The sequence below is a fragment of the Leucopleurus acutus genome, assembly GCF_964270905.1.
Source record: "Leucopleurus acutus genome assembly, chromosome: 7".
In the NCBI taxonomy this organism is placed as follows: Eukaryota; Metazoa; Chordata; class Mammalia; order Artiodactyla; family Delphinidae; genus Leucopleurus; species Leucopleurus acutus.
In genome coordinates, this window is record NC_139150.1 from 92,950,288 (window position 1) to 92,963,897 (window position 13,610).

Consider the following 13,610-nt stretch of genomic DNA (forward strand, 5'->3'; position numbering starts at 1 on the left):
AGCATGAATATTTAAAGCCAGGGAATTTAAAATGCAATATTTGTACACTGAGATGTCTAATTTGTTTGCTATGCTGATCAGAGCAGAAAATGTTTCCATAGTTCTATTTGTATATTCATAAGTGTTAGTAGACAGAAATGAATCATTGTTTATACATTTTGTCAGTGAAAAGAAAAAGTCAACTTTATGTCAAGTAGCCTAGGGTCCCATGTTTTGCACATGCTCCTCTTTTGGCGTGGAGAAGCAATCCAGTGTGTCAACAAAAGGCAGGACTGAGCAGAGGTGCACTGATGGGAACTTCTCAAATATTCCTGCTTAGAAAAGGAATTTCTGTAATGAGAAATAGTCTCATTCAGAAGTGGGGGGAGCATGCATGCTGAACACAGAAATGTAGAGTCATGATTTTACTGTAGAGTTTCTCCCCAGAGAGACTTTGAAGACCCCATGTACCCAGCCAACCAGTAGTTAGCTCCGGAAACGTTCTGCCTTTCAGTCGATATCATGGTTATAAGCAAACCGAGATGTCACAGCCATTGATAACTGTTCCAAAAGAAATAGAGCCAGACACTAGTTAAAGGCAACTAAGATTTTATTCAATACTACTGCAATAGGGGAAAGAGTTAAACTCAATTCCAAAGGCAAGGACAAGTAGGGATTTATGGCCAAGAAAGGGGGGTTGAGGCATCATCGAATGGAAAATTACTGAGAGGAGACATCAAGGGTGAGGTATTCTTGCTAAACCTACTTAGGAGTCTTGCTGAAGGCAGGCTAGAGTGGTCAGTTCACGGGTGAGGGATGACTTAGCAGGATTCTTTGTTAAGACTGCTGAGGCAGGCTGAGGATGGGACCCCGAGTGAAACCACAGAACACGTCTCAGGGCTTGGTGGAGCTCAGTTTATGTGTTAGCATGGAAAGAATTCAGTGAGAGGCAAAGTGATAGATAAGAAGTGATTTATTTGTATAGGACGCTTGTGAAGGATACAAGCGGGAAGGCAAGAGGGCTCTGCCCGGAGAACTTAGCGGGCTATACTTTTATAATCAAAGGAAAAGTAGGGAGGGGGAGAAGACCACGTTATTCCTCTTTCTTGAGTATACCTCAAACTTCCATAATCAGCTCCTCCTCTACACTGGGCGGGGTAGTTTTTTGGTCTCTACATAGTCAAACCAGGACTGTCACGGTGCTCTTCGAATCAGCAGAAGGGTGGTAACATATGCTAAAATATGGTAAATCATCTCAGGTTTCAGTATAATGAGGGTCTTCTACTTTGGTATGTCACCTTTCCCCTACATTTTAGTGCACACAGAGGAGCATGTCCTAGGGGTCTTAATTTACTAACCTCAACCAGCAGGATGCAGGCCTCATTGACTTGATGTATAGTTTTGTTGTTAGTTTCATTATTAAGCAAGCCTGCTTTGTTTCACGATTTTTCTGATTGCTTTCTTGAGTGATCATTAATTTACAATGTTCTCCCAAAGCCCCCTAAATTTCCCTCTCTATCTATAATCCCTCAGTGGGATTTTTAAACTAGCTATTTGATTATCCTACTCTATCCCTATCAGAAGGATGAGGCCTAGTAGAGAAGAGGGTTCAGAGGAGCCTGTCTAAAGTTCGGTCAAGGAGTGTCTTTAACAGAACCGAAGCTATCAGACAGGAGAAAATGCAGAAAAGATTGCCATTAAATTCAGGTGGGAAATGGATGATAGGGTAGAGTATGTAAGTAGCAAACTATTTTTATAGTGGCAGGGGTCAGGGAGATGGGGCTGGGGAGGGAGGGCAGGTGTGAGGAAGCCCTCATGGGGCTGCTCTCAAGCATCAGCAGTAAGAATGCTGCCTGGCTCCGTGGAGACTATCCAGGACACATAAGACTGATTAGCAGACGCTAGCAATCCAGGCACTCTTTGATGCCCTGGAAGGAAGTTGGGTATGAACTGATGTGGCACAGCCCAGCTGGGGTTAGGAGTCACCTAATCTAGTTTCCAGGACTCCATTTGTGGTTGCTCCTGTGCTCAGTGGAGGAACATGTTTAGGAGACTTGGTTCCAGAAGAGGCAAGGAGAGGGTCCTGGGCTTCCTTTCATGGCACCTGCAGCCCCCTTCCACCTTAAAGACCAGCCAGTGGGATGGGGTCAGTAGCAAATGACACAAGATCATGCTTCAGGAAGGGTCCTGGGAAGTCCCTTCCTAGACTGGTTGAGAACACCCATTAGACGCAGAACTGGAGGATGAGCTGAGCTGTGCCTGTGTCCCTTATGAGGAAGGCTCTTCAGAGCAGGGTCCCCTGCTTACACACACGCGCACACACACACACACACACACACACACACACTCAGAGCAGCCACAGGAGGAGGGTCCCTAGGTGAGGAGGGGTGCTGGTGCACTGTTCTCCCCAGGATCCCTCTTTCCTGGAGGGCTGTCCCCACTTCACCATGGTACCTGAGTGGGCTATTCTCTCAGAAAGGGACATCCACCCCTCCCCCAGCACTCTGAGGGCACACAGTATTTATACGAATAATTGGGAATTTCTTGGTGGGCGGTGGCACCGTTACTAAAATGAATGTTCTCTACTTTGCTCACTGTGGTGATAAAAGAAGAAACGCCAAACATCACAAAATAGTTTTCATGATATTTAGAGTTTAGCTACATTCATCTTAGTTCTGAGTTTTAAGAAAAGTCAGGCACCTCTATATGCAAGATTTATAGTTCTAGTTCCTCTCAAAAAAAATTTCTTTTTCCTCCGATGCGCCTGTAAATTCCCCTGAGTCTTCCAAGAGGACAGTGAATCAAGGCTTTGGCAGCGCGCTTCATGGAACAGCATCAGTCCTCGGACAGAATTTCCCTTAACCCTGGCTAGTAGCGAACAGTGTCTGCGCATTTTCGTCCCATTTCACTGGGAAGCGGGGTTGGGGGAGGGTGGCGCAGAGAACCGGGAACAGCGAGCGGCTGGGAGGGAGCTCGCGTCTCTTCTGCCCGCGACCCCTCCTTCACCGTCGCTCATTCATTTCGCGCCGCTTCCCTTCCCTTCTCTCTCCACCGCACGCACTCTATTTTCCTCATTCACCTTTGCTTTTCTCTTGTCGCCACGGGAATATAAACTCCGCGAGGCAGGGCGCGGGCCGGGACTCAGGGCGAGAGGAGCGCGGTCGGCGTCCAAGGGCAGGGTGGGATCCTGTCCTTACTCGCATATCTGATGTTTTGTTCACCACTTTTTTTTTTTTGCATTAATTTTGAAAACTTAAAATATTGCATCACAATACTATTTATCTTGGTCACTGAGTTTTTTGGCGCTAACTCCCTTGAATTCACTCGCCCCGCGCGAGTGCCTCACCCATTCCGCGCAGGGAGTTGAAACTTTTTTGCTCGCTGTTGAATCCCAGTGCCGGGCACAGTAATACTCTGGTTCTCGGAATAAAACATTCTTTAAGAACCGCCTCCAGTTTCTTGCAGGGACCCTCCCAGTCCGAGCGCAGTACTTCGGGGCAAAACCCAGGAAAGAACAGGGTGTCCCCAACGCCGGGTCCCTACCCACTAAAGGTGGAACAGCTCTTACCCTCCTGCGCGGGTCGCCGGGACCCCTGGCGCAGGCGGGGAGCGACCGATCGCGGGGTGGGGCGAGCGCCAGCGGGACCTGGGGCGAGGGTGCGACAGGCGGGGCTCAGGGGAGGAGCGGAGGGGGAGGGCATGGGAGAGGGGGGAGAAAAGTGCGTCGCCGGGAGCGCGAAGAAGGCTTGCCGCGCACGACCGAGAGCTGCGCAGGTGGGTGGGAGGTGAAGGGGGCTGCAGAGGAGGGCTTTGGGGCGGGACGCGGGGGCAGGAGGGTCGGGGGCGGGGCCCCTTGGCTTCCTGGAGGCGGGTGCTGTGTGTGCCGCTGCTGCGGCCGCTGCGTCTGGGGTCGCGGCTGTCTGTGAGTGTACACCCCTCTCCCCAGTACGGACGCTCTTACTCCTGCCGGAGGCCGAGGCTCAGGCCCGTGCCGAGGTCCGGGTGCCCGGCTGTGCGAAGGGACCTAGCCGGTCCCTTCGGCTGGCTGCAGGTGGACGGTGACCGCAGGTGACCGTCCGCCTGCAGGTGATCAGCCACCTGCGCTCACTGCCGCCCCTCCTCCGCCTCGTTTTCCCGCAGGTGTCCGTGCGCTCCGACTCACCTCCCCGCGTCTTCCGGCTGGTGTCCTCCCGCCGAAGCTATCCAGGCTCCCGGCCATGGTGGACGTGCTAGGCGGGCGGCCCCTGGTGACCTAAGACGGCACGTGGGTGGAGGCTGAGGCGGCGCTGCAGAACAAGGTGGTGGCTCTGTACTTCGCCACGGGCCGGTGCGCGCCCAGCCGCGATTTCACGCTGCTGATCTGCGACTTCTACGCGGAGCTAGTGGACCAGGCGCGGCCGTCCGGGCCCTTCGAGGTGGTCTTCGTGTCCGCCGACGGCAGCGCTCAGGAGATGCTGGACTTCATGCGGGAGCTGCACGGCGCCTGGCTGGCGCTGCCCTTCCACGACCCCTACCGGCAGTGAGTGGGGACGGATTGGGGGTTCTGGGGGCTGTTAGGCGCACCCCCCAACCCCCATCCCAATCCCTCATCCCTGTGCTTCTCCCAGCTATCGGGAGCTCTTTGATAACCCCATCCCCACGCCGTTCGAGCCTCTCTCAGCTACATCGTAGTCTCTGCTTCGGCTTCCCAGGGAGGTTCTAGCGGTTGGCTGACAGGGAGCATCTGCATCACCATGGGCGCTTGGTGAGCCTGGGCAGTGGCCTACTCTAGCCTCTGACTCAGTGGGTCTGAGGCTCCGGGAATCTCAGTTTATAAGGAGTTCTGGTGATGCTGATGCTGCTGTCCAGGAAGCCTGCTCTGGTAAATCACAGCCCGGGGATGCCCCATCCTACAGCACAGGAAGATACCGCCCCTTATCTGGAGAGCGGAAGAGGGAGACCCAGAAAGGCCACTCAGGTCAGAACTGGAGACCATGGGTTGACTGCTGTGGGCCAGTAGTACGGGACTGGGGGCCATACTACTTGAGGCCAAGGACTCCAGGGCTGGAGGAACTTAGTGCCAGGCCACGTTGCAGTTTCATTTTTACTGGCAGTGACTGAAATTTCATTAAGACGTCTCCTGCTCCTATAACTGTAGAAAGAAGCAGGTTCCTGGACTCTTGAGGAGACGTGTCAGAGGTGACAAAAATCCTTGCTCTCTGAAAGGATCTTGCCCCACCCTTGCTTTAGAAAAGATGTAACATGGCAGGGAACCTCAGCTCCGCTGGATTTCAGAGTTTGTGAGCAAACTGGAAATTGACCCTAGTGCTCTATTGGGTGTGGTCAATGAGCTCCATGGAGAGGAGGAGGGAGAAGCGGGGGGAGGTGGTAGGACCTGGGAGGGGGAGGAGGAAAAGGAACGATGTGGGGGCTTCCCTGGTGGCGCAGTGGTTAAGAATCCACCTGCCAATGCAGGGGACACGGGTTCGAGCCCTGGTCCGGGAAGATCCCACATGCCGCAGAGTATCTAAGCCCGTGTGCCACAACTACTGAGCCCATGTACCACAACTACTGAAGCCCACACGCCTAGAGCCCGTACTCTGCAACAAGACAAGCCACCACAATGAGAAGCCTGCAACACAACAAAGAGTAGCTTCCACTCGCCACAACTAGAGAAAGCCCACACGCAGCAATGAAGACCCAGCAGCAAAAAATAAATAAATTAAATTAAAAAAAAAAAAAGAGGGGCTTCCCTGGTGGCGCAGTGGGTGAGAGTCCGCCTGCCGATGCAGGGGACACGGGTTCGTGCCCCGGTCCGGTAAGATCCCACCTGCCGCAGAGCGGCTGGGCCCGTGAGCCATGGCCGCTGAGCCTGTGCATCTGGAGCCTGTGCTCTGCAACGGGAGAGGCCACAACAGTGAGCGGCCCGCATACCACAAAAAAAAAAAAAAAAGGAAGGATGAGGGAGGGACGGAGGGAGGGGGAGGGGGAGGGGGAGGAGGGGAGGGGAGAGGGGAGGGGAGGGGAGGAGGGGAGGGGAGGGGAGGGGGAGGGGGAGGGGGGAGGGCAGGGGAAGAGGGGAGGGGAGGGGAGGGGAGGGGGAGGGGGAGGGGAGGGGAGGGGGAGGGGGGAGGGGAGGGGGAGGGGGGAGGGGAGGGAGGAGGGGGAGGGGAGGAGGGGAGGGGAGGGGAGGGGAGGGGGAGGGGAGGAGGGGAGGGGGAGGGGAGGGGAGGGGGAGGGGGAGGGGAGGAGGGGAGGGGAGGGGGAGAGGGGGGGAGGGGAGGGGGAGGGGAGGGGGAGGGGAGGGGGAGGACTTTGTGGAGGATTTGCAGAGAGGAATGGAGCACAGGCACCAATTGTCTGGCATGTTGGGGGTCTCCTCTGGTGTAAGAGTCCACATGTAGGTTTATTGCTCTTCACAAAGTACATTACACCACCGTCCCTTAACAAATACGGAGGTGAATTTCTGGGTTTTGTTTTATAGCAGCATGTGTTGCATTTCTCTGGGGATTAATATTCAGTTGTGGCATTTCCTTCCTCCCCACCAAATTAATTATTCTGGGATGGTTTTCCTTCTGGACAATTAAAAATGGAAGCTAACTTTGAAAAGTTCCCTGGAGGAGTCATTTCCCCCCAGCACATGCTTTTGGTGATGCCGAAGAAGAAGTGAGGCCCAGGCCCTCGACGGTGGTGTGTGTGGGGGAGTGCCTGCTTCCTGAGGCCTCACTCACAGCAAGATTAGGAAATTCTTCGATGATAAATCCAAATGCCCGTGATTTACTGGCGGAAGGATTCATATACCTTCACATCTAGTGGTGGTTGTAAAGTTTTTGATTTGCTTAGCGTTCAAGTTATACACAGCTTTTGAAAGAACATACTTAGTTTTGAAACTGACAGAGTGACAGTGTTAGTAATAAGCTCAGGCCCTGGGCAGAGCCCAGCTGTGGGACCTATTCGTGGGGTGACAGTAGGTAAGGTATTCAATCTCTGAGTATAATGATACCTCACAGGACGGATGAGGACTGCGCTGATGCACGAATTCAGAGCGTTGTCAGCTGGTTGTGTACCAGGACTTTGTATCTGTTGCCCATTTCACAGTTTTGAGGAACAGGGACTGGTACTCCTGGCTCTGGAACCTGTCCTTTTGGCTATGGCTTCCTCTCCCAGGGGACACTGAGCCTCAGCACAACCTTGCTAGGAGTGGGGTGCGGGGGGTTGCCGTGCTCCCTCCGCTTCCCAGAGGGAAGCCTTATCTGGTCAAGGCCCATTCAGTCCACTACAGGTGCTGAACTGTTCAGGGCACAGGCAGCTGCACTCCGCCAGCTCACTTGGAGGAATCTGGAGCGGGGGGGTTCTTTGGGGGGAAGTTAGCTCCTTGTGCCTCCCCCTTTCCAGACTGAACTTTGTTAATCCTGTCATTGCAATTTATAAGTTAGGAAATGCGGTATTCTGTGGGAAATTCTTGGAGCTAGGCCCTAAATTCTGTTCATCCCAGCCTGCATTTTGGAATCAGCTCATGAGCAAAAATGGAAATAACTGCCACCAAGGAGAACTAAAGAATGCAGGAAGCCTCCAGGAGGCCTTTTCAGAAGTTCTTAATTTGTGCAGAGCACGGCATCTGCTTGGTGCTGTGAGAAGATGGGTCCAGAACCGTCATCACCAACCAGTCACGGTGAGGGACCCCAGGCTGTCTGCCCTCAGAGGCCAAAGCACGTCATCTGCTGTCCACTGGATTTCTGCTGACCAGCCTGAGGCTCAGGAGGAGAGAGATCACCACAGAACCCACACACACCCCCTCCCGCCTGGGGTTACCCCAGGCATGGCTGGAGGTGCCGCTGCAGATGCACCTGCAGGAAGAGAATGCCTAGAGCCACTCACCTGTCCTCAAGGTCGCGTGGATCTTGGCTGTCCAGTGCAGCCGGCATACAAGACCCGGCCTAGAGAGGCAGATGTTTACTGACGTCCCTACAGCTAGGGGCAGCGCGGGCCAAGGGCGGGCTCTCAGGTCCCGCCCAGATGCCTGTGTGCAGGTAGGCAAGAGGCCTGAGAGGGGGCACAGCATCGAAGACCCGGTTCTGTCCTGCCTTCCTTCCCTTTGTTATGGGCCCAAGAGCCAAGTAACAGCTTCTGACTTTGCCAGCAGGAATTTCTATCACTTGCAGCCTGGCATGTGAGACCCACTCAGTCCGTGTCTCGCACATTCCCCTCCAGCATTTGACCCACGATCACCTTGTTTTCTTCCCTTTCCACCTGTGTTCTGCCAGACTGGAAAACTGATGTTCCAGAGTACTCCACACACTTTTCCACCTCCACAGGTCACATACATGCTGTATCCTCCAACCCTGGAGCCTCTGCTTCTCTACCTAGTAGCTCCTCCTTTGTGCCCCTGGGGACATGGGGAGCATGTCTGGCCCCAGAGTCCTATGCCCTCCATAGCTCGAGCCAGTGCCACCCCTGTGCTAAGGGTATGTGTCCGGGGTGGGGGGGTGGGGGCGTGTTTCTGTAGTCTCTAATGTTAGACCAGACATTGTTCAGTGCTTGGCGCCTGCAGGGCACTTGTTTCATGGATGCTCGGAGCAAGTAGAGAGATATGTTCTGTAATGGTCTGCCGGTGGCTGAGACGGAAAGAGACCAGAGACAGAAGTTGCCATGGCAACCCAGAAGCAGTTGTGCCAGGGATAAGGATGTTCTGCTTTAGGTGGAGGGAGGGAGCCAATGCTGCAACTGCACACAGAGCGAGGAGGAAATGAGCTCTCAGATTTCCCTGAAATGGTTAAAATTCTCAGAGTTATCACTTCATTCTGCCCAGCAACAAGGCTCTTTCCTTTCTGAGGCTTGGTCTATTCTCTCTGGACACAGTGCCCAGAGGAGATGGAGATGACTTCAGGGGAGGAGGGTTGTTATGTGTCTTTCCCACATGGTTCCAAGGTTACAGCTCTCCCCAAGCAGAGGCTGCCAGGGTGGGGATTTGAGGACCCACACTGGGTGACTCTTTGAAAAGAAGCTGGAGCAATGAACTGTCTTCAAACCTCCTTCTCGCTTCTCAAAGCCCCACCTGGTTCCTGATATCCCTGTGTCGTCCCTTTTTTCTTCCAATCTTGGTAGAGCTTTGCTCTGTTTTTTAGTCTAAGAATCAGGTTTGGTTTGTTGTTCACCCCATGTTGATTCATTTCCTTGTCCAGTGATTTCTGTCCTCAATCTTCTTTTGCCTTCTTTCTACTTTCCTTGTAATTGCTTCATCATTGTTTTTCTAGCTTCTTGAATGAAATGCAGAACTCATCTATATAGAGGCCTTTTAGTTTTGGATAAGAGTGTGTAAGACATAACTCTCTGTGTCTAATTGTATCTATAGCTTGGGACCCATAGTATATGGGTATTATGATTTCATATATAATATATGGTTATTTAGTTTTTAACTGATTCCAAAAATTATTGCTTATTGGTTTCCAATTCCATTATGTCATTAAGTGGTCTGTGTATCACTGATTATTTGAAATATATTAAGATCCCTTTATGACCGAGAACATGACTGGTTTTGTCACCATTTCATAGATGTTTGAAAACAAGGCATATTTTCTCTCCATTGGGTGTAGGTACTGTGTTTTTTTTCCTGCTTGAATTAAGATTTGTCTTGGCCTTGGATACTGGAAAGCAGCAGGAAGGGCCTGATGGAGGCGTCACAGGGGAGATTTAGTAACAGGAGGGTCTCAAGTGCATTTTTCCTTCCACTCAGTTTTACAGCCCTGAGGGCGACAGATGAGGGAAATCAGACTACAGTTAATGTGAGGCCCTGGCAAGCTGGCTGTGGTAACAGGACAGGGATTTTCACCCAGCTGTCCTGTCTTGAGGGTACTAATCCCTGTGAAGGTTATGGGGAGACTTGCAAAACTAAGAAGGCAGAAGCTCCTTTCTTTAAATGAATACAAATAATTTTGTGAAATGGTCACTCAAGGGGTTACATGCGACAGTAAAATGTTTCACCCATAATGTTAATCAGTGTGTCCTTGAATCTGTAAGGCAAAAAGTCTAGTAAGCCTTTGTATTTATCTAGAACTCATGGAATTTTAACTTTTGCTATTATACGTACCTGATGTATTTAAACCTCCTGAGATGTAGGAGGGATACAAATTTATTGGGTTATTTGTGGGTTTAAAATTGCACTGTGCAATTTGGCAGCCACTAGCCACATGTGGCTACTTAAATTTAAAACTGACTAAAACGGAATTCCCTGGAAGTCCAGTGGTTATGACTCAGTGCTTTCACTTCCGTGGCCCGGGGTTCAATCCCTGGTCAGGAAACTAAGATCCCACAAGCCGCTTAGGGCAGCCAATAAATAAATAAATAAATAAATAAATAAAATTAACTAAAACCCAAAATTCAGTTCCTCAGGCTCACCAGCCAGATTCCAAGTGCTCCGTAGTCACATGTGGCTGTGGCTGTGACATTGGGCAGCACAGATGCAGAACAGTCCCATCACTGCTGACATTCTTCTGCGACAGCACTGTCTTGGACCCAGCTAGCAGCAAGAAGAAAAGAGCCCAAAGGAATCCTCAGCCCAGTGGGAGGGCTCACCGGGCAGGCTGGATTCTAAGGCTTTGCAGGCTCAGCTGGCACTGGGGAGGCGCTGGTCCCTGCAGACGTGCAGCGGCCTGTCCTGTCCCACGCTGACCCTCGGTCACCCTCTTCTCTCCCACAGTGAGCTGAGGACCAGGTACCACATCATGGCCATCCCCAGGCTTGTGATCGTGAAACCGAGCGGGGACGTCATCACTGACAAAGGGCGGAAGCAGATCCGGGAGCGGGGGCTGGCCTGCTTCCAGAACTGGGTGGAGGCAGCTGACATCTTCCAGAATTTCTCCGGTTGAGCTGGGGGGATCTCCGGGGACCTGGGCAGGTGTGTGTCACTCCTGTTGCTGCAGCATGAACGTGACAGAGAAGAGGAGCATCCTGTTTCCTTTCTCGACGCTGGTGGTTTCTTTCAGGCAGAAGCACTCAGCTGTGATGGAAAGAAAATATTGCTCAGGGAATGCCCTCCCTGTAGCCTTGTTTGTAGTTATTTTTATTATTCTTATCATAGCTTTCTTCACATGAGCTTAAGTGTGTTCACATTGAGCTATTGGAAATCTATGCAAAACATGTATTTATACAGGCTTTTCAGGTGAAATAGCATATTTATTGATACATTTTCTGGAGATGCCTTTATTTTAATGATATGCTTTCACAAGTATATTTATTACTACAGTTTGCAGAATCTATTTGCTTTAATAAACAAACCTATTTCCACCTGGAGCCCTCTGATTTCCTTCTTTTCCTGGCAAACCAAGTGCCCTTAGGAGGAAAGTGAAGCACTCGAGAAATACCATTCTCAAACACTTTGTTCAGTTTTTCAAAGGGGAGAGTTTTAATTTTTTATTATTTTATTTTATTTTTTAACATCTTTATTAGAGTATAATTGCTTTACAATGGTGCGTTAGTTTCTGCTTTATAACAAAGTGAATCAGTTATACATATGTTCCCATATCTCTTCCCTCTTGCTTCTCCCTCCCTCCCACCCTCCATATCCCACCCCTCTAGATGGTCACAAAGCACTGAGCTGATCTCCCTGTGCTATGCGGCTGCTTCCCACTAGCTATCTATTTTACGTTTGGTAGTGTATATATGTCCATGCCACTCTCTCACTTTGCCCCAGCTTACCCTTCCCCCTCCTCGTATCCTCAAGTCCATTCTCTGGTAGGTCTGCATCTTTATTCCCGTCTTGCCCCTAGGTTCTTCTGACCATTTGTTTTTTTTTAGATTCCATATATGTGTGTTAGCATATGGTATTTGTTTTTCTCTTTCTGACTTACTTCACTCTGTATAACAATCTCTAGATCCATCCACCTCACTACAAATAACTCAGTTTCGTTCCTTTTTATGGCTGAGTAATATTCCATTGTACATATATAAAGAAGATATATGGATATCTTCTTTATCCATTCATCTGTTGATGGACACTTAGGTTACTTCCATGTCCTGGCTATTGTAAATAGAGCTGCAATGAACATTTTGGTACATGACTCTTGATAGTTTTTAATTATGAGTCTTCTTGGGACTTTTTTCTTCTTTTTGTTTTCTTTTCTTACACTTGCTTTTAATAGCATCACAGTATCTTAGAAAGAAAAGAAAATTTCAAGGCTGCATAGTCACATCTTCAAGATCAAACCTCCACATCTTCTAAAAGATGCTGATTGATCCAGGTAAATGAAAGTTCACACATGAAGTTTTTTCTTTTTAATTTTTATTGAAATGTAGTTGATTTACAATGTTGTGTTAGTTTCAGGTGTACAACAAAGCGATTCAGTTATACATATATATTCAATATAACTATACATATTCCTTTTTTTAACATTCTCTTCCATTATAGGTTATTACAAGATATTGAGTAGAGTTCCCTGTGCTGTACAGTAGGTCCTTGTTGGTTATCTATTTTATATATAGTAGTGTATATCTTTGCTGATAGCAAGAGGGCTGTGTGCGGTGCCAGTTACGAGCTCCTGAGCCTCTCCTCTCGCTGGCCGGCCTGCTGGAGACGGCCAGCTGCATTCTGATCCACACAATTGTAATCGTGAAATACCAGGCAGCCACCTTTAGCCTGGTACCCATTTGCTGACCCACTTGGCCTGCTGGGTCCCTCAGCTGGGAATTTGGAACAAAGCTGTCCCTTGTAGGATGCAGGAATCCCCATGTTTCCCTAACGAGGCCCTCTGTGGAACAGTGCTGGGCAAAAAGTGAAGAAGGCCTCTGGTTGCTCTGCTAAACCCAGAACATGAGAGCTGAGTCCTTGAGGGTGAGACCACATTGTTGGCTTAATTAGAGCAGGGCTGGGGACTCCATGGCGCAGTCACTTTGATCTCCCTCCAAGCCCCCATCAGTCAAGTTCTCTCCACTGAGACTGAGACCCAGCGTCATTGGGGTCCGTGGGTTGACTAGGGACATATTTGATGGAGCTAACCTGGTCATTATTTGCCCCAGAAATAAAGTGTAAAAATGCAGTTTTCTTCCCAAAACAAGAGATGGTATATTCACTTAATTATGGTATTTTCCCCAGCATCATAGTGTTAGCTACCCTCTTCATCACATCACATCGTTACCATTGCTTTTCTGTGATGAAAACATTTAAGATCTGATTATGGATTTTTAATCACACATTCTTAGGGGTGGGTGGGCATCTCTTGCAGGTGTAAAGTCCACAAACCATGTGTGCACGTGTGTGTGTTAACCACAACCAGACTTCTTAAAAAGTAGAGATATGTCCCTCCTGGTAAACATGCTCATTAGCTGCCATGAGGGAGCCCAAGCAGCCTGCTGACCCCGGGGGCTGGAGCAGCGTGCTGCTGTGGGCTTGGGAGCTGCACAGGGTTGCATGTGTGGTCATTTGGCACCTGAAGGGAGAGAGGGGTCCCAGACAAAGGCTACCCCACAGCTGCACCAGCCCTGTGGGGCACATGCCTCCTCCCCGAGGGTGTGGCTCAGGCTGGGAGTGTAATGTGTCCTTTACGGTATTATTGTTACCAGAAGATTATTATTATTATTATTTTTACTATTATAACATCCCTAACAGTTAATTTTTCTCCAGGCAGAGTATATCCAGCTTTCTATCAGAGAACTATGGA

The 13,610-nt window shown here is 50.0% G+C and overlaps 1 protein-coding gene across 1 annotated transcript; it reads left to right on the top strand.

Annotated features, from left to right (window-relative positions):
- Positions 1-4,196: 4,196 nt before the first annotated feature.
- NXNL2 (nucleoredoxin like 2) lies at positions 4,197-10,823 on the top strand (the record flags this gene model as incomplete). The annotated part of the gene is given in 3 exon segments (XM_082842026.1): positions 4,197-4,232; positions 4,236-4,498; positions 10,655-10,823. Coding segments are annotated over 3 exon segments (468 nt in total).
- Between the last annotated feature and the right edge of the window lie 2,787 nt (positions 10,824-13,610).